General features: G+C 55.4%; 1 protein-coding gene across 2 annotated transcripts in view; it reads left to right on the forward strand.

Moving 5' to 3' along the window:
* The first annotated feature begins 13384 nt into the window (after nt 1-13384).
* The window catches only part of ATP2A3 (ATPase sarcoplasmic/endoplasmic reticulum Ca2+ transporting 3), a 45099-nt gene continuing 32197 nt past the window's right edge, over nt 13385-26286 (forward strand). For both annotated transcript variants that reach the window (XM_040532101.1, XM_040532102.1), the window contains exon 1: nt 13385-13673. In XM_040532101.1, coding sequence (XP_040388035.1) covers nt 13556-13673 — 118 coding nt within the window. In that variant the 5' untranslated portion in view covers nt 13385-13555. The remainder of the gene's footprint in view (nt 13674-26286) is intronic.

Below are 26286 nucleotides of genomic sequence, written 5' to 3' on the forward strand. Positions count from 1 at the left end.
CAATGTCGGAGCAGCCTGTGTCACACTGTCAGGACAAATATTTACATTTTTTGTTGTAAAGTTACCCTTGTTTTGAAAACGTTTGTTTTATTTGCACTCCGTTACCACACTTTAAAAAAACCACAAGGAAAACAAAGTGATTTTGCAGAAATACAATGTTCTGGCCGAAGCAGAATGACTTTTTTTTTTTTTTTTCTTTTTCTGTGAATTTTCCCTGGGAAAGTTGACATTTTGGGGCTTTTTCCAAAGCAGAAATCTCAGCGCAGTCTCCAGCCCCCATTTGCCCGGCTGTGTCTTGTAGGAATAATGGCAATTCTCAGGGGGTTAATGAAGGCTTTCAAAAGAGCTTAATCAATGCTCGGCGGCCATCAGGCAGTTTCACTGCCAGTTTCTCCGGCCCAGAGCCATCTGTACCGCTTCCTCCCAGCGTGCTCAAACCCACCCAGAGCATATGCTGCTCGTGGCTGGGTGGCATTTCGGTAATTCATTAAAATAGCTCACCAGCCATCAAGGAGGGAGCGCTGCAGGTAGGACCTGGAGAGCACGCAGGCATTGTTTAAATAGGAAATCTTTCCTGATGGCAAATTCATGCCGAAAGCAGCAGGTTTGGGGAGCGCGTGTGCATCCCCCACGCAGGTGATGCGCCGTCCCACCAGGTGTGGGAGTTGCAGCAATTATTTTCCTTGCCTGGGGGAGGATGGGAGCAATTTGGGGATTTGGGTAATTAGCGCAATTGGGGCTTGGAATAGACAGTTAATTATTTGGGTGAAATGGAGATATGAATGCCGTGGTGACACAGGAAATGGCTCCGGTGGGGTCTCGTCATGGCAAAGTCTGAGTCCCAGCCTGGGGTTTTAGGCTGAGAGGTGGCTTCCCATGTCCTGACCCCGGCACGGGATGCAGCAAGGAGGGTGTGAGTGCTCTGCAGCCCCAAATTCATCCGTCCCCAGGGCAGAGGCTCCCTCAGGCTCCTGCACACCCAACCTCCTCCCACCCAAAGATCTCTCCAGCTGTTATCGAAGCATGTTTCGATGCACACATGGCCCAAGACATCGGGGTTGGGATGGATCCTGCACAGGTAGGGGTAAGCTTTCTGCTGGAAAACTGCCTTTGGGGGTAAAATATGCCCTTGTGCTGGGTGGGGGAGAGCTGCTCAGAGCCTTCAGGTGTGGGTCTCTGGCTCAGGTGCGTGATTTAGGGCAAAGCCCTGCCCATTCAGCAGGGGTGGAGAAGCGGGATTCCTGCCTTTAAAAGCCCCTCACAGGGTCTAGATGCCTCCAGGGTGTATGGTGATGGGTCCAGTGCTGCCTTGTGTCACTGCTTCCAGGTCCCCTGGTGAGCTCCCATGTTGCACCCTGGGTCCTTTATGCAGGTTTTGGGGATGCTGAGGGCCCCAAAAAGGGCCCTGGGGTCACGGTGCAGCTGCACTCAGCACTGATCCCCCTGTGAGCTCCCACTGCTGAGCTCCTGGGCAGGGGGGGCACTGTGGGACGCCCCCATATCCTGCACTAGCAGCATGAGCTGGGGACCAGCACCTGGGTAGGACACCCTCTCCAGCACCTGCTTTTGGGATGCTCAGGGGAAAAGGCTGACAGAGGGACCACCTGGGGGCTGTGCCCCCTCTGCCACCCCTGCTCCTGAGCTCTTCCTTCCTCCCGTCCTGCTCCGACGGTGATGCTTCCCCTCGGCGCCTGCCTCCTGTCCCAGCAGCTGTTTCGTAGCACCGGCTATTTTGACTGCTCGGTTAACTATTTATCCAGACGGAGTGGGGCTGCTGTCCTTCTCCTGGCAGGTTTTTTTCCATATACAAATCCCGTGCCGAAGCAGGGAGGATGAAGCCTGACCAGCTCTGAGCTGTCCCCAGCGCCCCGCAGGTCGCAGCCCTGCTCCTCCCGGTCCCTGCAGCTGCTGCAGAGCTCTTGTGGGGCTGTGCTGAGGGACTGGTGTGCCTTCATTTCCCTAGCACTTGATTTTAAGCAAATGTGAAGCCAAAGCACTTTGCAAGCCCCGTGCGGATGTTGATTGCTGCTGCTGGGGATGCCGTTTGCCCCGGGAAGGGGCAGGATGCGACCTGTGCGCGCTGACCTCCCTCCTGGGGCGCAGTCCTGCTGCACAGCTCCACTCCCAAAGAGGCTTTTTTTTTAGCCTGTTTCTGCTGCTGGATGCAGGCTTTGGGAGCAGAAGCTGCCTTTCCCCTGCAGCACACCCTCCGTGACCCTCCCCAGGGCCAAGAAATGGCTCTGCCCGAGCAGACCCCAGGGAGGGTTTTGCACCGTCCCATACCCCCAGCCTGCCCCTTGGTGTCCAAGAAGTCACCCTCCAGTGAAACGTGTGGCTTGCAGCCAGCGGGGCCAAGTCCGTGCTGGCACCTGAGCTTCACGAGGCTGGGGCTCAGCAGCATTTGCATTGAAAATCCTGACTTTGAAATGCAAAAGGCGCCCAGCCCGGGTGCGGAGCACTGCAGCAGGGAGCTCAGAGCACAGCCTAGGGGGTTGTCCAGACAGCTCGTGTTTCCCTCAGCGCCCGAGGTTCGTGGCATTTATTTCCCGTGAGCGGGGGCAGTCCCAGCTCGGGCAAGAGAGGGACCTGAATGGCAGAAAAAGGCACCGTGCCCAGGCGCTGCCCTTTGGCGGGGTTTCTTTGCTTTTTCTGCTCTTTTCCTTGCGGGGCCCTGCCGTTTCCGAGCACTTGTCGCTCCGTGCGCGAGAGGAAAGTTGGCAGCGCCTCGCGCTATTGTCACACGACTTATGAAACCCAAGGATTTCAGCCCCGTTTCCTACCCACCGGCCTTATCGGGGCCCTGCATGCTCTTGGCACCTCCTCGTGCCCCGGGGCGGTTGCAGGGCGCAAAGCGCGCGGTGCAAAGTGCCGCTGCCCTTGTGCAAGGGGAGAGCGAAGCCGCTCTCGGCCCGCAGCCAGTGCTGGGACTGCAAGCTGTCTGCACCGAGGTTGTGTCCCCAAGGGCAAGGGGTGGCATCCCCGGCACCTGCCTGCGTAACCCCACGTAGCTGGGCCATGAGGAAAGAGCCTGCGGGGTCAGGGTTTCCCCGCCCTGGAAGTGGATGTCAAACTCGTTTGAGAATTACAAAGCTGGTGGTGCTCTTTGATGGGGGTTGCTTTTCCTCTTTTTTTTTTTTTTTTTCCTTCCATTAATCTGGAGAGGAAGATGCCAGCAGAGGCTCCAGGTGTTTTTCCAAAAACAGTTTTTTTTGTATCTATTGGCTTCTGCTGAGTGCTGGCAGGGCAGATAGAGGGCAAAGAAGTGACGGAGCCGGCAGGCACAGGGTTGTGCCGTGTGGTGAATTGCTGCCGCAGGCTCTGCCTGATCCTCCCCCAGCTACTCATGGGTTTTAGGGATCATTTCCATTGCTTTGCAAAGCATCTGAAAAATGCAAACCCACTCTATAGCCCTGACTATGGAGTGTGCGTTGGCCTTGGTGCATCCCTGGGAACACGGGGCTGTCCCCAAACAGGGCTGTGCACCCTGCGTGTGGGTATTTCCGCAGAGATAAGTGCCTCCTGCACAACTTATTTAGCAAATCCCGTGCTATTTCTGTCTGTGAGCTGCCAGCCAAGGCTTGCTGAGCACCTTGTGCTCTTCTCTCGCTCACAGCTGCTTGCAGACACTGCCACCACCCTGTCCCAGGTGGCCGTGAGGTCCCTGGAGGGACCCACGCCAGGGCACACACATCCTATTCCCTCCCAAAATATGTGGTGCTGTCCCTCTGCAGGACCCGCAGTGCCCCAGGAGCCTGGGAGGAGGCCGACATCTCCTCTGCCTTTCTCGGGGCTGCCTCAGGGCACTCGGCATCGTCGGATGAGCAGCAAGGACGTGTCCCCGCTGATTTACATGATACACCAGCGAGATAAAGTCAAAAATATTTATCTTCGGTCTGCATCACGACACCCACGCTGTGCACGGCGGGGGCACACTGCTGCCCTGCAGTGCTGCCCTGAAATACCCAGCATCTGCCCCAGCCGGGGACTGGTATCACGCCCAAAATACCCAGCCCCAGCTTGTGGTGTCTGTGCGTGCACGGAGCAGTGGCACGAGGGTGCTGGGCTTCCTCGGGGCCTCCTGGGTGTGGAGATAAGCCCAGGGCAGGAAGCTGCTAGGGCTGTGCTGGTGCAGAGCGTGGTGCAGCTCCTGCTCAGCTCCCCAGCGGGGCCAGGCAGCACCCCGGGACCTCCACAGTGGGGTGGGGACAGTGGGGACGTCCCCAGGGCTTGGTGTGCAGTGTGGGTACGGTGTGACTGGGAGGTGCTGGAGGAGGCAGGGGGAAGGGATGGGCTGCAAGGACACCTCCGTGTGCTCAGCATCACCACCGATGGCCAGTTTTGTGAGGGGGAGATTTACAGGCTGGAGAAAGCTGCTCCATCTACCAGCAAGCTGCTGCAGAGAGCCCTTGGCTGGGACGTGGTGTCCCATGTCACTGCCGTGACATCTGGGGGACAAGAATTGCTCCCTGCTGGCGTGGCCACCTCGGGCAGGGGACAGGCTTTGGAGGAGCAAGCGGTCCTTACGGCCCGGCTGTGCCTCCAGCTGCAGCACAGCTTGCAGAACAACAGCTCTCATTAACATCCCTGATATTGATGCAAAGCCTGCTTATTATTATTTATTATTTTCTTTTCCTAAAGGGCTCTGGCGCACAGAAAGAAAATAATTCTAATGCTGATGGGAGTAATAAAGGAGGGCGTGCAGGGGGCTGAGCACCAGCTAGCCCAGCACCACGGCAGCAGAGCATCCTCGCTTTATTTCTACCGAGGAGGGACAACGGGAGAGAGCCAGGGGCCAGCTCAGCATGGCCAGCACTGGCCCTGCTGCTCCCAGGCTCAGCCGGGTGCTGCGGTGCTGGGAGGAGAGGGATCAGGCTAACGCAGTCACTCGCAGATCGTTTAGGGGGTTTATTTCTTTATTGGTGATTAATGGCCGTGTTTCGTTTCTAATGGAAGGAAATAGGGAGGAAATGGTTTCTCGTGTTCATTTATCAGGGGTTTGTTTAAACGGTGCTGGAAATAGGTCAGGATTGTGTACTTTTGAGAAGAAAAAGCCGGTGGGGCTGGGGCTGGATGTCAGATATTTGGACTCTTTCCCTGCATGAGGCCGGCCCCGCCACTCCCCGCCCGGCACCGTGCCGTCCTGCTGCCTGTGGCAGGAGTGAAGCGGTTCCCAAACTGGCCTCTCGCTGTTGTTCCCCGGCTGTGTAAAGGGATCTGCTCTTAATTAGGTGGGAATTAATTGTTTTACACCTGCCCCAGCCCTGCAGTGGGGAGTGCAGAAGAGGGGGCATCACCTCCAGGAGATGTGTCCCATCCAAGTGCTTTTGGGGCCAGTGCCCTCTGGGCGCTGCTTTTCCTGCTGAATTTAAAATAAATCCCACTTCTGAATAAGTGATGGTGTTACCCCCAAACTCTCCTGTCACATGGGGGCTTGGAAGAGTCTCCAAAAACTCTCTGACCCCCTCTGGGAGCCTGCGTGGGTGCTTTAGGTGCTGGAGCACCTAAAGCTTGGAGCATGGTGAGCCTCGTGGTACCCAAACACCCCCAAACTCCGGTCCTGTGGGTGCCAGCACCCAGTTCTGTGCTTTGTGGGGTCGGGGGGAATCCACTGCTCGTAGCTACCAAAAAGCAATGCTCCAGCCAGCTACTTTTGTCTGCTTTTGGATTATGGGGGGAATCCAAGGCTTTTTGCAGCACAGGAGCTACCAACACCTGAGAGCCCAGCTGCCTAAAAATGGATTCACACCCTGGATGAGAAAAGTTACTCATCTCCCTCTTCATCTGGAACAACATCATTCCTCGTGGCCGTCCTTCCCCGAGCATCACCACCCGCTCTCAGGCTGGCCAGGCAGCCAGAGCCCAAAAATCCTAGCAACAATGACATTGTTTGCTATATTTGCATCCCTTAGGGCTGCACGGCAGCGATGACACACCGCCGAGCTGGCAGCGGGTCTGCTATTGATGCCATCTGCAGAGAGCCTCCTACTCACCCCGTTAAAATTACATTCCCCAAGCAGGTTGCCTTGCAGAGAATTGGGGTGCAGGGGACTCGGGGTGGGGACCCCGGGGTAGCCCCAGATTCCCCCGGGGCTCTCTGCCATCGCGTCTCGTCCCTTCCTTGGCGAGCGCCCAGAGGCACGCTGTGTGCTCAGACGCCTCCCAGACATCGCACCCTTCCCCTTAGCAGTTTCCAGCAGTAAATGTTCCTCTGATTTTATTTTTTTCGTCCTTTTCTGGCTTTATCGCAGGCTTCTGATGTGGAGAAGAGGGGCTCAGCTCCTCTTGGTCTTCGGGGATGAGAGCTGGGCAGCTCAGGAGCTCCCTTAGGGTTTGTGCACCTTGGGATGCCTGCATTTGAAAAGTAAATTTGGCTCTTTTGTATTCTACTTTAAGTGCTCTTAGGGACTTTTGTGGTTGTGAAATTCAGGTTGAGGGGACAGCGCAGGTCAGTAGGAAAGCTTGAAGACAGGCAGGAGGCATTTTGCAGCTGGGAATGTGGACAGGAACCACTATGGGCTTTGCTTTTGTGTTTTGGGGTTGAGCAATGTCACCCGCTGTGTTCAGCATCCCCCTGGAATACCCAACCTTGGGGGAACAGCCTCCCGAGGGGGCGATGCCTCCCGAGCCCCAGCTGGCCTCGCTTGCGGAGGCCGAGGAGGGGGAGCCCCGTGGCTGCATCCCACCAGCAAGGTGCAGGAGCTCTGCTCCTGGTGGGGCAGTCCATGCCACCCAGAATGTGAGTTTGGGCCTACAGAAGTTAAGGTGCTGAGCTTTTTATCTTAAAAGCTGGATTCTATTTTTCCCTTAAATGCTGGATTCTGAAGGTATGGATCCTGGGGTTTGCATTTAGCGAACGTTTGCTGCATGGCTACAGCCAGAAATCTGGGATGTAAAAAGAGTGCAAAAGCCAAGAGTGTGGAGGAAGGCTTCCAGAAGGACAGGTTGGGACCAAATGGCACCAAATGCCCGTGCTGAGCTCAGCACCCCCAGCCTCCCCATCAACCCTCGGGCACCGTTATGACCTCCCATTTTTGGGGTCCAACACAAGCAGAGGCCCCTCCAGCACAGGAGAGCGCTTTCTTGGTGGTGGGCACCTGGGAGCCTGTTTTAACTGGCAGAAGCTGATCAGCCCCATGAGTGCTGCGCCTGATTCTCACTGCCGTGTGTACAACAGGCACATTTCTGCTCTTACAGCCAGGGCAGGAGCCATGAGAAGCCTCCGCGGCCGTGCCAGGACCAAGTCACCCTGGTTTAGGAGGACAAGGAGCCATGAGGGGGAAATGAAACAGTCGGTCATGCTTAAAAGGAACTGAAATCGGCCCCATGGCTTTATTAGGATGGGATGTGGTGGTTCCCTTCAGTAAAGCCCCAACAGCTCCACGAGAGGTTTGGGTCTGTGCAGAGCCCTGCCCTAGGGATGGTGAGCACCAGGCTGTGATGCTGCCAGTGGACACCTGCACTCCTCCTGGGTTTGGGATCTGTCCCATGGGCAGGACCAGCACAAATTCAGCAGAAATCAGGTCTGTGCTACAGAAAGCTGGCTGGTGCCCCAGAGATCTGCTGCAGTCCCTGAGACCAGGCTCCAGGCGTTGGGCAACAGTGGTGCCATTTCTCAGGATTTCCTGTTCACCTGGGGAATACGGTCCCCAAGCCCAGCTGTGCAAAGCCATGAGCTGCCCAGGGTTGGTTTTTGGGGCATAATCTTTATTTTCCACCTCCTTTTCCCCTGGCTGCTGGGGGAAGCGCAGACACAGCCTGGACCCACTTACCCAGAGCTCCCTCTGCCCCTGCCATGGAGGGGTGCTGGGGCGATGACTGGAAACACCACTGCTTCCTCCAGCTGGAAACGGAGAGGCCAAAAATGGTGTAAAAAAGCTTCCCATCCGCAGCCTGCCATGTGTGGAGCCCTGGCAGTGCGGGGCAGCATCCAAAGCGACACCAACTGAGTAGTCGCGCGTGTGCCGCCTCTGCGGAGCCCAGATCTGTCCCTATAACCCTATACAGCTAACGATGTATATTTGCTTGCTGATCAATAGAAGTTGTGGGTTTTTTTTTCTTTTTTTTTTTTTTTCTTTTTTCCCAGGGAAAAGGATTGTGGAAAGCAACAGCAGCCCGTGAAGTATTTGGCAAACAGCTCCTTTTGTGTTGCGCGTAGGTAGCTCTGGCTGTATCTGTGAGCTATATATAGATAAATACATATATATCTCCCTCCATGTAATGTTTCCACTTTTTTTTTGCAGACTACCTGCAAAACACAGACACTACCACAAGCCGTAAATGCAGGAATCATACCACTGACTGACAGGCAGTTCTGTAAAGCTTTTTGGTACAAAACTTTGTATTTTCCAGGGAAAAACGATGGGGTTTTGGTCCTGTCTGTCCCACCTGGCAGGAGGGGATGTGACCCCTGCATTTTGGGGTATTGCTGCACTAAGAGGAAGGTCCTGGGGTTGTAGATACATGCTGGTAACGTGGGATGCATTTTTCAGGAGGTATTTGGGGAATTCTAGGAAGCACGAAGCATGGAGAGAAACTTGCTGGGAGAAGTGGGCAGGTATCAGAGGGGCGTGGGGTCGCTTTGGCTTCTACTCTCAGAATGAAAAATGAGGCAAAAACTTCAGGAAAGGGAGCTACACCAAACACAACTTTTAATTTTTACTATATTGGATCCCTACCCTTCCTAAACAGAGCTTAATCTGTGTGCCTTGATTATGAAAAATTCCCACTCATTCATTTAGGAAGGGTTGAAACAAGATCCTTGGACTGCTGGAAAAAAAGTTCTGCTGCTGTTTTTTTACTTCCACCTGCAGTGCCTGCTCCCACCAGCCCCACCCGAAACCAAACCAAACCCTTTTACCCCTGGGTGCATTTTCCGCTCAGAAGGCAGCGGCAGAGCCCTGGCCGTGCTCTCTTGACTTGTGCACTCCCTCAGCACCCAGCCTGCCCCCTCCATCCCGAAGTTGCACCGAAGCGTGCTTTGCCCAAGTCGCCTTTTTTTTTTTCTTCTTTTTTTATTTTTTTCTCATGGGCTTCCCTGCCTCGGCGCGGAGGTTTATCTGGTTTCCCTTTGTTCAGCGCGCACGAAAGAGAAAGAGGAAGGAAACCCGCCATCGCCTGGCCTGATGCGGGGTTAAAAATAGCAGCGCGGGCTCGGCCGGGGTTCCCGAGCTCGTGAAAGGTCACTTGTCCCGGCCCCGTGGTGCAAACAGGGTGCCGGGCTCCTTGCAGATCGCATCTCCCCTCTGTGCCTGTTTTCCTTGCGAGCCCTTAAAGCCAAAGCAGCTCCAGCAAACCGCCTGGTGCAGCACCGTGGGTGACGGTGGCCGTCCTGCCGCCAAAAGGGTCACTCTGTGCTTGGGTGACTGCTCATCCCCCAGTTGCTGAGGGCACAGCACATCATCCATCCATGGAATCCCGGAGGGTTTTTGGTGTGTGGTTTTAGGTCCCACTCGCTTGGAGAGAGGGCAGCAGCACAGCTGCAAAGGAAGCAGGAGGCAGCCCTTACCCACCCTCCGCACATCACATCTCCATGGAGAGCCCAAATTTCTCACGCAACCCAAAACTGGGAATTTTTCCCTGGAGGGGGATGCGGATGGAAAGTGTGGGACAGCGAGGGGGGTGCGGGAACCTCCTCATGCAGCAGCCCCGCAGGGCTCGCCGCCACCTTGGAGCCTCCTCTGTGTTGTTTGCTTCTGCCGCTTCCTAAACTCCAGCAAAACCGCTGGGAATGGCACGCCAGAAAGGCAGGTTTTTTTTTTTTTTTTTTTTTTTTTTCCAGGAGGTATTTTACAGAAGGGAAAAAAAGCATTAGAGCGTCAGGACGAGTGTCACGGTGCTCCCCCTCAATGGATATTAATGGGTTTTCCTACCTTTGAGAGAGATCGGAATATGGTGTAAAAAAAAACAATAATTATTGCCCAATATAGGTCAGGAGTCATAAACAGACACTCCTAAGTGAAGTGCTGCTGCTGGGTTCAGAGCAAATGCCAGGAAATTCGGTCACGACACGGGATCCTCGCTCCAAGCCAGCCCTGGGGAGCTTCCCACTGGGAAACAGCCTCCGGGCTCGGCTGGGTGCTCCAGATCTGCCCCGATCAGGGCGGAGGAAAACCCCACTTTCAGCTTAATTACAGAAAAAAGCACGTGGTTTACAGCTGGAGAATCCTGCCCTGCCCCATCCAATTTATTATCCAAGAAGCCAAATTTATTATCCAAGATAATAATTTATTATATCATATCATATGTTATATTTATTTATATCCAATTTATTATCCAAGAAGCCAAATCCCAATGGTACCCACGCTCCTACGACCCCTTGAATTGCACGTGTCGGCAGCATGGGATGCGGGTATACGTCTCTAGCAAGGATGGAAATACCTGAGCTGCAGCCCTGGGCATGGCCAAGGTGAGGGCTGATGCCATTTTTGGGTGCATTTCAGTGGTTTTTGGGATCCATCCCCCGGGAGCAGAACCCAGCGTGCAGCTGCTGGGAGTCCTGGCTGGGGGATTAAAAATAACACCCAAAGCCTGGCTCTGAAAGGTCGGCCGGCGTGTAACATTTAAAAGAGCCTCAAACTGTTATTTCAAGGTGGTTTTTATTTTTTTTTCTCCATAGGAAAAGCAAATATCAAAGTTGCTGTGGAAAAAAAAAAAAAGCCATTCCTAGCCTTCCCCTGCGGACAGGGGCTTGTGGCACAGGGAGAGGGGACATGAGGGGCTGGGAGCGGGGTGGGAGATGTGGCCCCATCACCTCCCGTTATGAAATAATGGCACTTGGTGGGATGGGGCTGCAGCCCCTCGGGTGTGATGCTGCAGAAGTGACAGGGGTGAAGTATTGCCCATGCCATCCCTGTCCCTCAGCCCCGCTGCCAGCCCCTGCCTCCGAAGCCCTCAGCTTGGCACCGGCTGCTATCGGCCTTGCCAGAAAACCTCGTTTTTTTCCCCACTTTCTGCGAGCAGAGCAGGGATAAAAGCGGACTCTCCCACAGATTGCAAAAATCCCCGCACCATCCGATGGGATTGGGAGCCGGCTCCAGCACTGCAAATCCCAGGGTTTTGGTAGAGTTCCTCCTGGTTTCCCTTTGTAGAACCAGGAGGAAAATCAAAACCATGGGCAGGTTTCCAGGCCCTCGGTGACCGTCGGTGCCCTGGTGCCGCAGCCAGGGCTGTGAGAGGGCTTCAGGAGATTGGGGGTGTTAAAATCATGTTGTTCATTTTTTTTTTTTTTTTAATGACCCCATTAAGCTTTTCTAACTCCAGAACTTACTACCAAGAGGAAGCCAGGACAAATGAGCAGGTTTGCCTTTTGTTTTGAAGGTGGCGAGACGTGGGGCTGATGTGCTGCAGGGGGGAATCCCGAATCAGTGGGCTCCATCCCCTACCCCATGGTCTTGCTCAAGCACCCCCGAGCCCTTCCTTGGCCACCTTGAGGCTGTTTTCACTCCAGACCAGTTTCCCTCATTGCTCATTATTGGACTAATTTACTGCTCCAAGCTGCTAATAATTCTCACGAATTGCTTAATTACAGGTGGGGTCGATGCTGCTGCCGTTCACCAGGGCTGCCAGCTGGTTCCCCGTGTAAATCTATTTTTGTTTGCTTGCAACTTGGTGAAACTTTAACCTTTGGGGCCCGGACATCGCCTTCCTGCTGGCTTCCAGCACCAGGACTGGCAGCAGCTGGTGAAACTGGAAGGAACCCGGAGCCCCAGCATGGTCTGGGTGCTGTGCCCAGCAGATCCACGATGCTCTCCAGCCCCAGGGGCTGCCAAGATGAGGGTTTTGGAGGGATCCTCTGGTGGTGCCAAACAAAATGCAGCAGGCATGGAAAGGGCAAGGAGCTCCAAGGGCACGTGCTAGTGGAAAACACCGGGCTTGTGTCCACACCTTGGCTGGTAAATCCCAAGGGGCAGGGGCTGGGGCCGGGGGACGCTGGGGAAGGGAGTGGGGGACTCCTGTTTGCTCCCACACGGCCCCGGGGGGCTCTGCCTCTCCGCATCCCTGCTGCGCCCCCAGCACCAAGCCAGGCCTTGGCAGGTGCAGGGAAGGTGATACTGGTCCCTGACGTCGTGGTGTGGGAGCATCCCTGAATCACGGCCAGGAGGACATCGAGATCTCCCCTTCCCAAAAACTGTGCCCTGGAGCAGCAGGATGAGGTGGGGGGAGCCCCTTGCCGTGCTCTATTTATTGGCACCCCCAGGGGAGGGGAGAGCACGGCGAGGGCAGGGCATCAACCGCAGGCCCCAGCAAGCAGCACGGAGAAAAAAAACACCCAAACACTACTTTCTCCCCCAAACGAGAGGCAGGCGACCGCTTGAAGCCAGGCCAGGCCGCAGGGCTCAGAGCCGCGTTTCCTGCAGCAGGGCCGCAGGGGGGGGCCCGGCCGCGGCTCACAGCCCTGCACCTCCCACCCCGCCGGAAAACTTAATTTAGCGGGCTGAGAAACGCGAAGCCACGCTTCCTCCAGGACCTCCATGCCGGTGGGATCGGCGAAAGGCTTTCCATAAATAAACGCACCGATAAATAAATAAACTGGAGCTCCTCCCTGCGCTGCGCGCCGCCACTTCCTCCTGCTTGCAGCCCGCGGGCCCAGCACCGGCTGGGGTTGTGTGGGGCTGGGGTTGTGTGGGGCTGGCGTTGTGTGGGGCTGGCGTTGTGTGGGGCTCGGCTCTGTCACCCACCGGCTCCTGTTCCCACCAGTCTCCGCCTGTGGAGGCCGTGGGGTGAGGCCTGGACGTACCTGGAGGCTGGGGGAGGCTGCTGGAAGCCCACCTTGGCTGGGGCACGGGGACACCGCTGGAGCACAGGGTTTGGGCAACCACAGGCGTGGGCTGGCCGCTGTCCTCAGCTGGTTGTACCCAGGGGTTTGGGGCAGCCTTGTGTTTGTAGGCGAGGGGAAACTTGTCCTGTGCACATTGAGGGCTGCTGAAGGGATGTTTGGGTGCCAGAAAGTGACATTTGGGTGCCAGGAAGTGACATTTGGGTGCAAGAAAGTGATGTTTGGCTGCCAGAAACTGACATTTGGCTACTAGAAACTGATGTCTGGCTATTAGAACCTGACATTTGGCTACTGGTAGCTGACGTTTGGCTGCCAGAAACTGATATTTGGCTACTAGAAGCTGATGCCCGGCTACTAGAAGCTGACGTTTGGCTACCAGAAGCTGACGTCTGGCTGCAAGAACCCCTCATTCCGGCAGAGCATTAACAGCAAGCACAGCCCCCCCGGCACAGACGGGTGCCCCCCGGGAGCAGGGACCGGGGACCCCCGGGCCGGGGGGTGGGGGGGCACCACGGGCACGGCCCCGGGGCCGGGCAGCGCTGTCCCGGGCCGACCCGGGCACGATCCGGGGGGGGCCCGGGGGGGCGGGGAGGGGCGGGGAGGGCCGGGAGGAGGGGCCGGGCGGCGGCTCCGCTCCCCGAGGTGCCGGCGGAGGGTGAGCGGCGGCGGCGGCCCCCGAGTGCGCTCCCTGCGCGGCCCCGGAGCCCGGTGCCCGGTCCCTGCGCCCCCCCCCCCCCCCCCCCATCCCCGGACCCCCCCTCCCCGGGCCGTTGTTGGGGCATGGAGGCGGCGCACAGCCTGCCCGTGCTCGACGTGCTGCGCCGCTTCGGCGTGGCCGAGAGCTGCGGGCTCAGCCCCGAGCAGGTCCGGAGGAGCCGGGAGAAGTACGGCCCTAATGGTGAGTGGGGTGGGGTGCGGTGGGGTGGGGTGGGATGGGATGGGGTGTTAGGCTGAGCGGAGGGACCCCGAGGGACGCCCGGTGGTGGGCATGGGGGGGTCCGGAGGCACCGAGCGCTGCGCTAGGGCTGGGGGGAGGTTTGGGGTGGGTGTGGGGGGCTCTGGGGGAAGTTTTTGTCCCGGCCGGGGTGCAGGGGGTGCCCCAAAATTGGCCCGGGGGGGGGGCCCGCTGCTGGCTTGATGTGGGGTGGCAACGGGGTGGCAGCAGGACATGGGGTGACAGCGGGGTGGCAGCGGGATGTGGCCTGGCAGCAGGTGGCAGTGGGGTGTGGGGTGACAGCAAGGTGGCAGCGGGGTAGCAGCAGGACGTAGAGTGGCAGTGGGGTGGCAGTAGGGTGGCAGTGGGACACAGGGTGGCAGCAGGGTGTGGGGTGGCAGCAGGGCTCGGGTCCCTGTGTGGCCGTTGGGTGCTGCTGCGGCTCCTTCTGGGCGAGCAGCGAAGGGCAGCATCTCTCTGGAAGCTCTCAGCATGACCACCAGCCTGGGGACCCACTGGGCTCCCCCCACCCATTGAGTGGGGATAGGGTCTTGGGTAGCGCCCCAGCCCCAGGGGGGTCCCATCCTGCCCGGCAGCACCTGCCCTGAGCCCCCCCAGCTGCAGGGAGCGGAGCCTCCCACCCACTGTCTGCTTTGGGGTCAGAATCCCCCAAAAGTGCCGGTTCCAACCCTGACTACAACCGCTCCCCAAATTCCCCCCGGTCCCAGGGCGGCCTCCGGGTGCTCCTTGCCGCGGGGCAGTGTCACCTGCAGGCCTGGCCGCTGCGGGGCTCGCGGTGCCTGCTCCTGTTTGCCCAAGTGAATCATCCTCCCTGAGTCAGGCTGCTCGGTGGCACCAGGCTCTCTGCCTCCGGAGAGGTGCCTCAAACGTGTGGCGTAGGTGCCAAGCAAAGGCTTAGTGGTGGCAATCCATTTTTCTTTGAATTTTTTTCTTTTTCACCCCCCACCTCCCTCAAGCAGTGGCCGTGCGCTTGCCCCCTCCATCTGCGGTGCAGCAAATTTTGCTCCAGACCGCAAATTTCTTGCAAAGTGGTGATTCGTGAGAGCTTCTCGCCTGGGGATGTTCCGTGGCTGTCGCCTTCACGGCGCAGCCCTGTGCCTGCTGCCCAGTGCAACGTGCGGGCAGCAGCATTGGTGGAAATGTGGCAGAAGGCTTCAAAAAATAATGGCTTTTTGCGCTTTTGTGCAAATCTTGAGTTTTCCTTGTGTGTGGCTCAGGTGTGACCACTTTCGTGTTAAAATGGTGAAGAATGGGACCCTGTGTGGCTTGTTCTTTTTGTTTTAAAAGCTCATTTTTAAGCAAAGGGCCTTTTTTCCAGCACGATGAGGGCTTGCAGGCTGTGTCGTGGCCGCAGGAGCCGGCACCTGTGCACCCTGGGTGCCCAGTCTGCTGCGGGAGCAGCGTGGGACAGCACGGTGGGCTCGAAGGTGGCTCTTATTAAATCATGTTTTAATTTAAGCTTAAATTAAATTTTGGCAGCGGAAGTGCGGGGCAGTTTGGCGTCTCGCTTGAGCTCGCACAGAGCTCAGAAGGGGGAAGAAAATTCAAATCTCGCGTCGCTTGCAGCGCGGAGCAGCCCCGCGGCTCTGGCGGGTTTCGTTTTCGCACCCTCCCGGCTCACGTTCATTCATTTCCTTCCACACCTGAAATCCAACTGCCAGCGGCGACGTGAATCACGGCCCGAAATACAGCGTCTTCCGTAAAAAGTTCTCCTGACATACGCTGGGGAGCTGCCTTCTTCATTTTATTTTAATTTTATTTCTGATTGGGTTGATGCATTTCAGAAATAAGAGCTGCAGCGAGCTGCACCATTGAGCAAGAAGCAGTGGCCGCTGGCATGCTTTATTTAAGTGTGTGTAGGTATTTTGGGGGGCCACATTTATTTGTGTATATGTATTTTTTGGGGGGGCACATTCTTTAGGAGCCTAAAATCGCTTTTCAGTTCCAGCGCTCGCAGCTCCCTTTGTAGGAGGAAGCAGAGTGCAATGCTGATTATTTAATATCTCCAATTAGCGGCTTGGCAGCCGAGCAGCGCGCTATAGATTACTGGGCTCGGAGAAGATAATTCTCCGTTCGGAAGAGCTCATGTTCGAGTTTCAAATCTGTCATCGGCGCTGGCAGCGCGGCGATTTTGTTTGCCAGGGGAGCTGGAGGAGCCGCAGCGCGCTGAGGTCTCGCCGTGGCCACTGGCAAAAGGCTCCCGAGCGTTCAAGCTCCGAGGCGCAGCTGCTTTCAGGCCACCTGAAACAAGAGCTCTGCCTTCTTTTATTTTTTTATTTTTTTAAAATTTTATAATAGACAGGGCTGGAGGGTACGGGAGTGCAAATGTGTTTTTTTTTATTTCTGAACTTAAAAAACAAAGGCTGAATTTTCTCTGAAATGATTCCAGCTCTGCCGAGGAGTGACAGATGTAAGCAGGAGCTGCCCCGCGGCCAGCCGAGTGATTTTTCTGATTTAAATATAGCCGTGATTTCTCTTCTAAATGGATTTCCATGTGTAAATGAGCGCACATTTCGGGCACGGTATTGCCAACCTTAATGCATATGCATAATTTTATTTGCCTCATCAGTAACCTAAATGGACTGTGAATGTCAGTGGAGTCAAGTGCCGGGATGTTTGCAGCATAGGGGCATTTATCTCTTTGCGTGCTACCTCCTCCAGCACCGAAGCAAAAACCCTTCTGCAGTGGCGATGGCAGCAGCCAGGATCAGGCCCTTCTCCTCGGCCTTTCACCAATCCCCTCCGGGACCCCAGCTGTGCCTGGGATGACCCCAAAACCCTTCCTGGTGGCCTCCAGAGCCTCGTGCACCCCATTGCGAGGTGCAACAGTAACGGCATTACCCGCTGGCTGTCCTAAGGGTTATTATTGTTATTAGATGATTATTAAGAGCCAGCTCCAGCACCGGGGAAACACCCCGGCTGCCTCCCGTCCCGGGTTAGTGCTCCGGCTCGCTCCTGACAGTTTTAAAAAAGAAAGAGAGAAATTTCTGTTTCGTGCTGAAACGTTTGAGGTGCCGGCAAGGAGGGGAAAAGCAGCATTTTCTGACTCATCTCACTCTGCTCTCTGTTCCTCTGCGCATCGCCCACCTTTTCCACCCCCGAAACACACGCTTAGCAGTCTGATTCATAAACACACTACGTGGTTTTTTGTGTGTTTTTTTCTTTCTTTTTTTTTTTTCTTCTCCTCCTCCAAATCCTCTCCCTTAGGAGAAATGCTGATGCACTCAAACAGTGTGAGCGCCTTCAGGATTGTGGAGAGACCACGTAATTTTCCTAATTGGACGATAGGAAATTCGGGCTTTGAGCCCCACACCTTCCTCTGGGGTTGCCCAATTCCATTCCTATCTTTTTATTAAAATAAATAAATAAATAAATAAACGTGAATGAAGAGCAACGTTCAGAAAACCTCCCATCTGTCCTGTCCTGCCTGGCTCCTGCAGCAGTTTAATACATCCAGGGTAAGCAGAGGCAGGGGCTGCACTGGTGTGGAAGGGATTTTTGTGCAGGTGCACTCACGGGCCTTTACCCAGGGGTTTACCCTTGGGGTTTCCCCCCACCTCATGCACAAGTGTTATTTCTTTAATGTTTGTATTTTCCTACTGTTTTTTGAGCTGGTCACCGCTGTGCTGCAGAGCATTGAGGTAGGATATGGGGTGCGCAGCGGGTGCTCGGGTGCCCGCTCAGGGTGTGCAGCTTCCCAGAAGTGCACCCCATGCACACGGATCCTCTTGTCCCCGTATTTCAGGTGCCTGTTTTAACAGAGCCGAGCGGTTTTGCCCATTCGGTGTCGTTTTTGCCATATAGCCCCAAGCCTGTTTGCTCTTCCCTCTCTTGCAGCTTGGTCTGTCTGCCTGTTTCAGCCTCTTGCAATCACCAGATCCAGTTCTGAGCTACTGAGTCGCTTTTCTACAGTTGTCTCTCATGGCTAAGCCTTAAAAAATGTTGTTGATGTTTAGGTTGCAAGTTAGTTTAAATATTTTCTCTTTTCTCCTTCCTCGAACACAAAACAATTTTGTTGCTTTGGATTTCTTTCTACCGGAGAGATTTTCTCTGCTGGAGGAACGTGCATATCGCTGCGTTTTCCCTCTGCGTTTTCTCTCCTCTTGCAGACCTGCTGGTGGGAGAGCAGGGCCCCGTGCTGCCGATGGAGCTCCCGTCCTGCAGCTCGCTCTGTGCTGGTACATCCTTGCCCTGCACACGTGTGTGGCCGGCATCACCGCTTGCACAAACGCTGCTACGTGCCGCCAGCGCCAGGCTTGCAGAGCCCTTCATCCACGCATGTCCCCTGGGACCACGTGTACGTGGCATGTTGGGTGACCCCCCAGTGCAGCTGGTTCTCTGCCCTGTAACACTTTAATTCACCTGCTCCTAAAAGAAATGAGGGTATTTGGTGCTTTTTGTATGCTCAAACCTCTGCAGGCTCCACCTTCGATTTTTCTCCCACGTGCAGTGTTTGCAGACCTGGGTGGGATGGTGATGCCCCACCAAAATGTCTTTTATTTATTTATTTATTTATTTTAAGGATAATTCATTGCAAACCATCAGCCTGAAGCTCGGCACAGGCACGCCATGCCTGTCACCCAGCTGGGTGCTGGACAGGGAGCACCCCCTCGGGGGGTCCAAGGGGCAGCACGCTGAGCCCCCCAGGCACCCCGTCCCCACCGACTTCTATTATTGTGCGTGTGATATGTTGTTGGTATCGTGACTCACGATCTTTTTTTTTTTTTTTTCCAACATCTCAGTGCTGTAGTATCGGAGGCAGAACTTATAACAGTAACCTACATTAAGAAAAAAAAAAAAAAAAACTAAAATAAAATTGCCAAGCACTGCAGCGAAGCGTCTGCAGCGATTATCGCGCTGTAAAACAGGTAGCGGGAGAAGGCTGGAAGTGCTGAGGGGCTGGAGCCAAAAAGCAATAGAGAAAATTGTGGTTACTTGAGTGTTTCCATGACGTGAGCGCGCCGCCTCCGTGGGCGTCGAACCCCGCGGGTTAACCGGCTGCAGGCAGGGCTGCTGCGATGGGCGACGCCAGGGCGGGAGGCTCCCTGCTCCTCTTGGGATTAACACAATTAGCGCTCATGGATATTTTCCGGGGGCTTGAAGCCGTGGTTTGGGGGGTGGGGAGGCTGCTCGCCTTGTGCAGCCCACGGGGGAGAGGGGTCGCATCCCGAATTTTGCTCTTTTGCGAAGATTTTTGTGTGTTGAATGAATCCTCGCCGGCGGTTCACCTCGTGCCTGTAGCTGGTGTTTGTGGGAACCTCCCAGCATTGAGGTCTGGCTGCTATCATCCTATAAAAGCCCTTTTTCTCTATTTATTTCACTTCATTGCTTATTTATTTCCCCACTATCGCCGTTACTTGCAGCACCCCTGGGCTGGAGCACGTCCCCGTGGGCTGCGTGCTTGGGTGCAGCCACCAGTGCTGTGCTTTTTTGGGGTGAAACGCCGGCTTCTCTGGGGGCATGTGAACCTCCTGCACCCCCAAACGTAGGTGTCTCTGCTGTCCTCACAGCAACCCTCCTAAAATTTAAATGTTCAACTACCTGCTGCTCGTGCAGCTGGATATGCTGATGTGGGTCACCCCATTTGATTATTTCATCCCCCCCTGCACGCTTGGGCTGCATTTGCAAATCACCGTGGCCTTTTGGCTCAAAGATCCCCTAACGGAGGGGAAACAACCCAGGGGCAATAAAAAGAAGACCTAGACCTCTTTCCTAGCCAGAGCTGCCGTGCCTGTGCCCAGCTGGGGCTCGGAGGGCGCGTGCCCTGCGCACCAGGGGCACCGGCGGCACTGCAACGTTTTGGGGAGGAAATCCGCTCCTTGCTTCTTGCGCCGCCCCTGCGCCCCGGGGTTCCTGTCCGCGGTGTTTTGGCATCGGGTGTTTCCTGCTATTTAGCGACCGGGCGTATTTTAAACCAGCCCTGAGGAGGGGAGGCAGGGAAGGGACAGGAGTTACTGGGGGCCACAGGGCAGGGCTGCGGTAGAGCCAAATATGAGGAGCTAAGGCTGAGTGATGGTTGGTTGTGGTTCCCCCTCCCCATATTTTTATCCTGCTTTTTCTTTCTAAAATGCCCCCAGGTGCCCCCACATCCCACTGCCATCACCCCCTTTGCCCCAGCCTGTGCAACGCCGTGCCCGCCTTTAATTTTTATTTTTTAATTATTATTATTTCTGCTTTGGAAACTTTTTTTTTTTGTGCTTGTGGCCGATAAAAATCGGTTGGTTCCTTTTTGGGAGGGGTGCGTGGGCGGGGGAGATTCTCTTCCTTCGCTGCGGGGAGCGAAGCACAGAGCTGCGAGGAGGAACTCGGGCAGCAGTGACTCGGTCCCCTCTGCCTGCCTGGGGGAGCCAAATCCCCAGGGTTTTGCCCCAAAACCATTGGCTTGGTTGCCCACGCTTCCCCTTGGCCAAGCTGGACCGAGGGGGACAGCATCCGAGGTGGGGACACCCCTCGTGCTGCCCGGCGCCGTTACCTGCCTGTGCTCCCTTCTTTTTTTTTTTTTTCCATTTTGCAACCTCCAAGTCAACAAAACGCACTAAAATAAGGTAAATGTGGTGAGCGAGTGGAAAAAGGAAAACAGACCTGCAGGGGAGAGGCGGCAGCGGCCCCGAGCCTGCTCGCTCCGTGGAGGACGGCGTTCCCCAGGGCTCCGCGTGGTTTGGGTTTTGCTGCTTTTCTGCACTTTTGCGTGGTTTTTCCCTTTTTCACCTCTTCTTGACACTTGTCTTCTTGACGCTAAGTCTTCTTAAACTTGTTTATTGGTACCTTTATAGGTCTCTGCGTAGGTACCTGTATCCTTGTAGGTCCATTCCAAGTGAACCATTCTATTCTATATTCCGTATCTGTCTGTAGGTATCATATATGTACATATCATATACATATGTGTGAATCTATAAAAATAAAATTCCATCCCTTACATGCACGCACTATACACAGTGGGAAGGAGGTCACAGAAATAAGATTAAATGGGACCAACTCTTCCAGTGACCTGCCTCCTTATGGGAAGGGAATGGGCTCAACTACACAGGGATGCGTGATCCCCGGAGAGTTCATCCCTGAAAAGTATTAATTGCCTAGCTCATCCCTTTTTCCCATCCAGAAAGACTTTTTTTTTCTATTCTGCAGGATATATATATTTTTTTCTTCTGATATAATCTAAACTCAGCGCCGTGCATACTTCGTTTTCCACAAACACCCATCCAAGGCGATCGCTGAAAATAGCCCCGAGAGCGGGGAGCAGGAAAAGCCAGCGTGTGTTTGGGGAGCGGGGTTGGCTGGGGCAAGGAGTTCTGAAAAAAACAAACAAACAAACAAAAACCGTAATAATAATCTCTGCTGAAGCTAATTGAGTTTAAAAGCAGCTCATTAGCTGCCGTGCGGGGCAGGGCTGGTGGGCGCTGCGCCGCCTTAGCCTGGCCACGTGTTGCCAGCCAGCCTTGCTCTGCCAGCAGATGGGAGTCGCCTCGAGATGTGAATATTCCGGCTGTCGGATTTCACAAACGCTTTCTGGAGTGGGAGGCGTTTCCTCCAGAAGACAAACAAATGGAGAACAACAAAAACAAAACCCACACCCTACCCCGTCCGAGCCTGTGCATATTGGGATGGGGTCACCCCTGGAAGCCCGCAGTTTCGGGCAGGGCTTTCTTGTCTTGACAAAGAAAGGAACGAGCAGTGTTTGGGTTGAAAAGCAATATATTTCAGGGCTTTAGGTATTTACCGAGGTTGCTGGCTTTGCTTTTGGGGGGTTGCACCTTGCAAACGTCTCCCCCTGGTTTGGTAGCGCTGGGTCCGTGCTGGTTGCAATTCAGCCCCGAGCCTGCAGTGTGCCAGAGGTCAAGCAAAAAATGTGGAAAAGCAAATGGTTTTGCTTGTTTTGGTGGGCGAGAGTGCTGCAGAGAGCCCCTCCTGGGAGGGAAGGGAGGAAGCTTGGTCTTGTTCTGCCTCTGTCCCCCTGCCCCGTGCCGCAGCAGCCCCTCGCTGCCTGCTAAGCAACATCGCTCCGCCAGGAGCAAGTGCATCCCATTCTGGAGACGCACCCTGCTCTCATTTTCCCGCCTGTTTTTCTTACCTTTGCAGCCCAGTAAGCCATTTCTTCTGTTTTTTAAGGAAAAGAGCCATGAACACGTTTCCACCCGGCTCTTCCCCAGATCTCACAGAAATCAGCCGAAAGGCAGCAAGCAGTGCAATTCCCAGCACCAAATTCCCTCCCCGGGGATATTTAAAGCCTGCTGGGGCTTTGCAGGGGCTGAACCGGCATCGTGAGGGCTCGGGCACTGCCGCCTCTGCAGCTTGGCGTGTTTGGTTTGCTAAGCTGTTATGTTAGCATTATTTAATCCTAAACGTTATTAAATTTTATGCCGCTGGGTGTTTGACTCGCTGGCTGGCTTGCAGCACGGTGTGGCGGTCCCAGAAGTGTTGCAAAGTTGGTGTTTTGCTTGCCGTGGCTTGGATGGGGCTTTGGTTTCTGAACATTTGCTGGTTTGGGGAGATTTTGGCTCAGGGGTGGCATCGGGGTATCATGATTGATGGTGATGGTGGCCAAGGGCAGAGCCCACAGGGATGGAGATCCATTTGTGCGCCAGCAGAACCGACTGAGTTAAAAGTAAGCACTGGAGCATCAGTGGGAAATTCTCTGGAAAAAAAAAATAGTTGTAGGGCAATAAAATGAAACCTGCAAGAAGAGGATCGCAGTGTGCCCCTGGGCTGGGATTGCGGCACTTCTGAGCTTGCAGGAGGCAGCGGGCCTCCCTCACCGAGGCCGTGGTGAGGCTGAGCCAGGGCTGAGCTGGGCAGGGGAAGCTGTGCCTGGCTGTGGGGATTGCCCCCTTAAGGTTTGGGGTTCAATCAGGTGAAAAAAGCCCCATCTTAAGTTTTATTTTGTTCCCGTGTCTTTATTTTAATTTATTTTCTTTCAAATGCCCCCGAAGCTGTGACTGTTTAAATGCAGATTTTTAGCTTTTCCACCCGGGAGCCAGAGCTGGAAATTCTTTCCGCTGTGTTGGTGCAGGAGGGAACAAAACCTGCCTTTAGCTCGCTCACATCACCCGTCCAAGGCCGGGGCCGCACGTTCCCTCTGCCACGCGCCCCCCTGTCCCCTGGGGACCCGCGGGAACCACTGGGGGGATGAGGCCACCGCGTGCAGCCCTGGGCTGGGGAGTCCCATTTCCCCATGTTTTTCCCCGAAATTTCCCCAGGCATTGTTAAAGGGACTTTAGTTTTGCAAATAAGGCTTCTGGCCTGACTGGTGACTTGATTTTTCAGGGGAAATGGGTGAAATATTCTCCCCTTGTTCTCTTAGCCTTAAGAAAAGGAGGAGAAAGGACTTGCCATGTGGGTTTTCCATACAAAATGATTTGCTCTCCTCCATGGAGGAGGATGTTTGGGGCTTTGCAGCCCCATTGCAGGATCCCTGTGCATGGTGTTGGAGGGGAGCTGCCCTTTGCAGGATGCTCAGGCCACGCAGTGTTTTGGGGCTGAGCCATTCCCAGGAGCAAAGGAAGGGGAGTTTGGGGTGGGACAGGCAGGTTTCTCCTGATGCCTTATGCCTTCTGCTCAGCTCTTGGGACTCGGGGGCCACCCTCGCTGCTTGAACCATCACCCTGCCTTGAACACTTCCTTATTTTTTTTTTTTATTTTTTCCTTATTTTGGGGCTGCCATTGCCCCGCCAGGCAGGATGCTGGGCTCCTGCAGGGCTCGGGGATGCTGCCGGAGCAGCGATCCCAGGGTGTTTGCCGTGGGAGGGGTGCTCGTCCCTCGGCCCTTTTATCTCGGTGCTGCTCCACCAGATGGGTGCCACGGGCGCAGGAGGCAGGTGCAGAGCAGTAGGCAAATCAGGCTCCCCCCAGCACGGCGCACCCAGGGCTTTGCTTATGGGGGGGGGTGGAAACGGGTGGCAAAGCTTTTGGGGCTGTCCCCGTGGGGAGGGTGGCACCTGGGAGCAGGCTGGGTGGTGGTATGTGCTCAGGAGGCTCCAGCACGAAGCTGCACGTGAAAGGAAAGCTGAATGGCTTCTTTTGGCAGCTGCACAGCAGAGGCTCTCGGATAACTCCACATTGTCCCCTGCGAGCATCGCGCAGCGTTAGCACCATTAGTCCTTGAGTGCTCGTCATCCACGATAATGCTAAAACACAACGGATCAGCCTTCAAACATGTTGCTTTCCGCACTTGCAACTCAAGAGTGGTGGTGAAAAAGCACCTGAGCACCCGCCCCCAGGTGGGATTCCCACCGAGCAGGGGATGGGGAAACCCAGCAGAGGGTTTTGGGGGCTGCAAAACCCCGCGCGGTGCCGGCCGCCACCAGGGCAGGGAGCGGGGCCTCGCAGTGCGGCTGGAAATAACAATTTGTTCTGCGGGGTGAAGGATCCCAGAGCAGCTCCTGCTTTGTGTCACTGGGGGAGGCTGCTGTCCCAGCTGGGGATGTTTTAGGGGCTTATCTTACTCTTTTTACCACTTTTTTCCTGCCTGCTGGTGAAGTCTGGGAATCAGATGCATCGTTTGTTTTACCCATCCATTTCCCCTTCCCTGCGTATGGAAAAATAAATTAAAGGAAGGAAAAAAATAAAAAGAGAGTTTACAGCATAGAAATATGGCAAGGAATAAGGAAGTTTTGGAGTGGAGTCTGGGGGTGATGCTGGTCCTTAGCCCTAGGCTGGGTGCTGTGCTCCCTCGTGCGGGGCGAGACGGGTCCAGGTCCCACCTGGTCCGCACTGCCTGCACCGTGCTCACCTCGCCTGGGCTCTGGGACATCACCCTTCTCTCCCTACTCAGCAGCAGGCGTGTTTCCCATAAGGGAAATATGATTTTATCCTAGAGAAGCTCCAGAAACGTTGGGATAAGGGTGTTTCAGTGCTCACCTGCCACGATGCTCAGTGTTGGGGCTCACGCTCTGGGTATGTGCATGCACCTCAAGCGTTTCCTTCCAGTGCCCCCTGTGCCACCCTGCCATGTTTTATTTGTTTGCTCTGACCCGGAAAACAGGGCCGGATCTCCCCCAAGGGCACTCAGCTGGCACCGTGCTGCCAGCAGGTGGTACCTGGGCTGCTTTGCCTCGCTGTCACCTGCTCGCCGTGCCCTCCACGTCACCGGTGCCAGCCCTGCTGGGCTGTGTGAGTTGGCAGGAGCTGGCGATACTGGCCCCGTGCCCGCCCCACCTCTGCCTCGTGCCTGCCTTTGGAGCATCCCGTACCCATATAGCCTGGCAGCAGGAATTCCCATTGCAGCCCATCTGCGCTCACTGTGCTGTCCCACGGGACTCGTGGCTTTGGGCTTTTGCTGCTCCGCGTTGGGTTTTGTTGTGACTCGGCAGCGCTGCGGCCACGGTGTGGCACTGGCTGCTCTGCGCTGCCTGGTACCACGGGGCTGACCCAATAAAACCTGGGGTTTGGAGAGTGGTGAATCCTCTTATTTCTAGTGAGGCACTGGAAGTGAGAGAAGGGGGCTTCAACCCCAAACTTTCCCATTTTCAGGTGGTTTTAGGCGGATGCAGACCCAAAAATGACAGTGCATTATGGCTTTCGGCCCTTTTTTGCAGGATGCAAAGTGGGTGCTGAGCTGTCATGCGAAGGGAGGCGGAAGGGGCACCACTCGTAGGAGGTTTGCCTAGTTCCCAGTATGCTCAAAATTGGCTTTTTTTGGGGAAGTAGCCGCAACAGCACTGCTGCTGGTTGGGGTTCGGTGACAGCGGTGGCACAGTGTCACCCTGGTGGCGGTGAGACCCGTGCTGCCAGCAGGGTGTTGGCTTCCTCCTGAGTTCACGGTAACCCATTTTCCTGCCCCGTCCGCAGAGCTCATGCAAAGTCCCCGCTCTGCAAACAGCCTCGCCACGACTCCTCATGCAAACGATGCCCGGCAGAGGCGCAACAGGCTGGCGGCGTTACGCACGGCTGCTCGGGGTGCAACGTCACCACGGGGTGCCACGGCGGAGCTGGGACCTGGCTGAGCCCTGGGTCCCCCCCGGTCTGTCACCTTGCACGGTCACACCCCTAAAAACCCAGCCTGGATGGGGAAAACGGCCCCGGGTGCCCCCTGCCCTTCGTTTTGGGGCTGGGGAGAGGAAGCTGCGGGTGGGGAGGAAGCTGCTTGCAAAAGGGAGAAGAGCAGCTTTCCTTCTGGTGCTCTGTAGAACAAGCCGAAATGGTGAAGCCGCTCCAAGAATTTCATTTTTTTTTTTTTTTCGCTGTGAGAATAACTACGGGTGTTACGTTGCGGTCTGTGCCCTCCTCACGGTGGCAGGGCTTCAGAGCATCGTTATTTAGGATTTTAGGAGGGACACGGGCTTAAAAAACCTCCCAGCGAGTGCCTCTGCCAGCAGTTGAGGGGTAAACACGCAGGGTGCTTGTTTTCACCGTTTTGCTCAGTGAAGGTTGCTGGGGCTTTTTGTTGTGTTTTTTTTTTTTTTCCTTTCTCGTTTCTCTGAATGAAAATAAAGGGTGGAAAACAGCCGAGCTGGTTTCGCTTCCTGCTCTCGCACGTAGGGCTCTGCGTGGGGGGCTTGGGTCGGCCGGCGGCACCCCGCGTCTCACCCCACGTCTGCCCTCGGCCCCCTATTCCCTTAAA

The sequence above is a fragment of the Cygnus olor genome, chromosome 20 (assembly GCF_009769625.2).
Source record: "Cygnus olor isolate bCygOlo1 chromosome 20, bCygOlo1.pri.v2, whole genome shotgun sequence".
NCBI lineage: Eukaryota > Metazoa > Chordata > Aves > Anseriformes > Anatidae > Cygnus > Cygnus olor.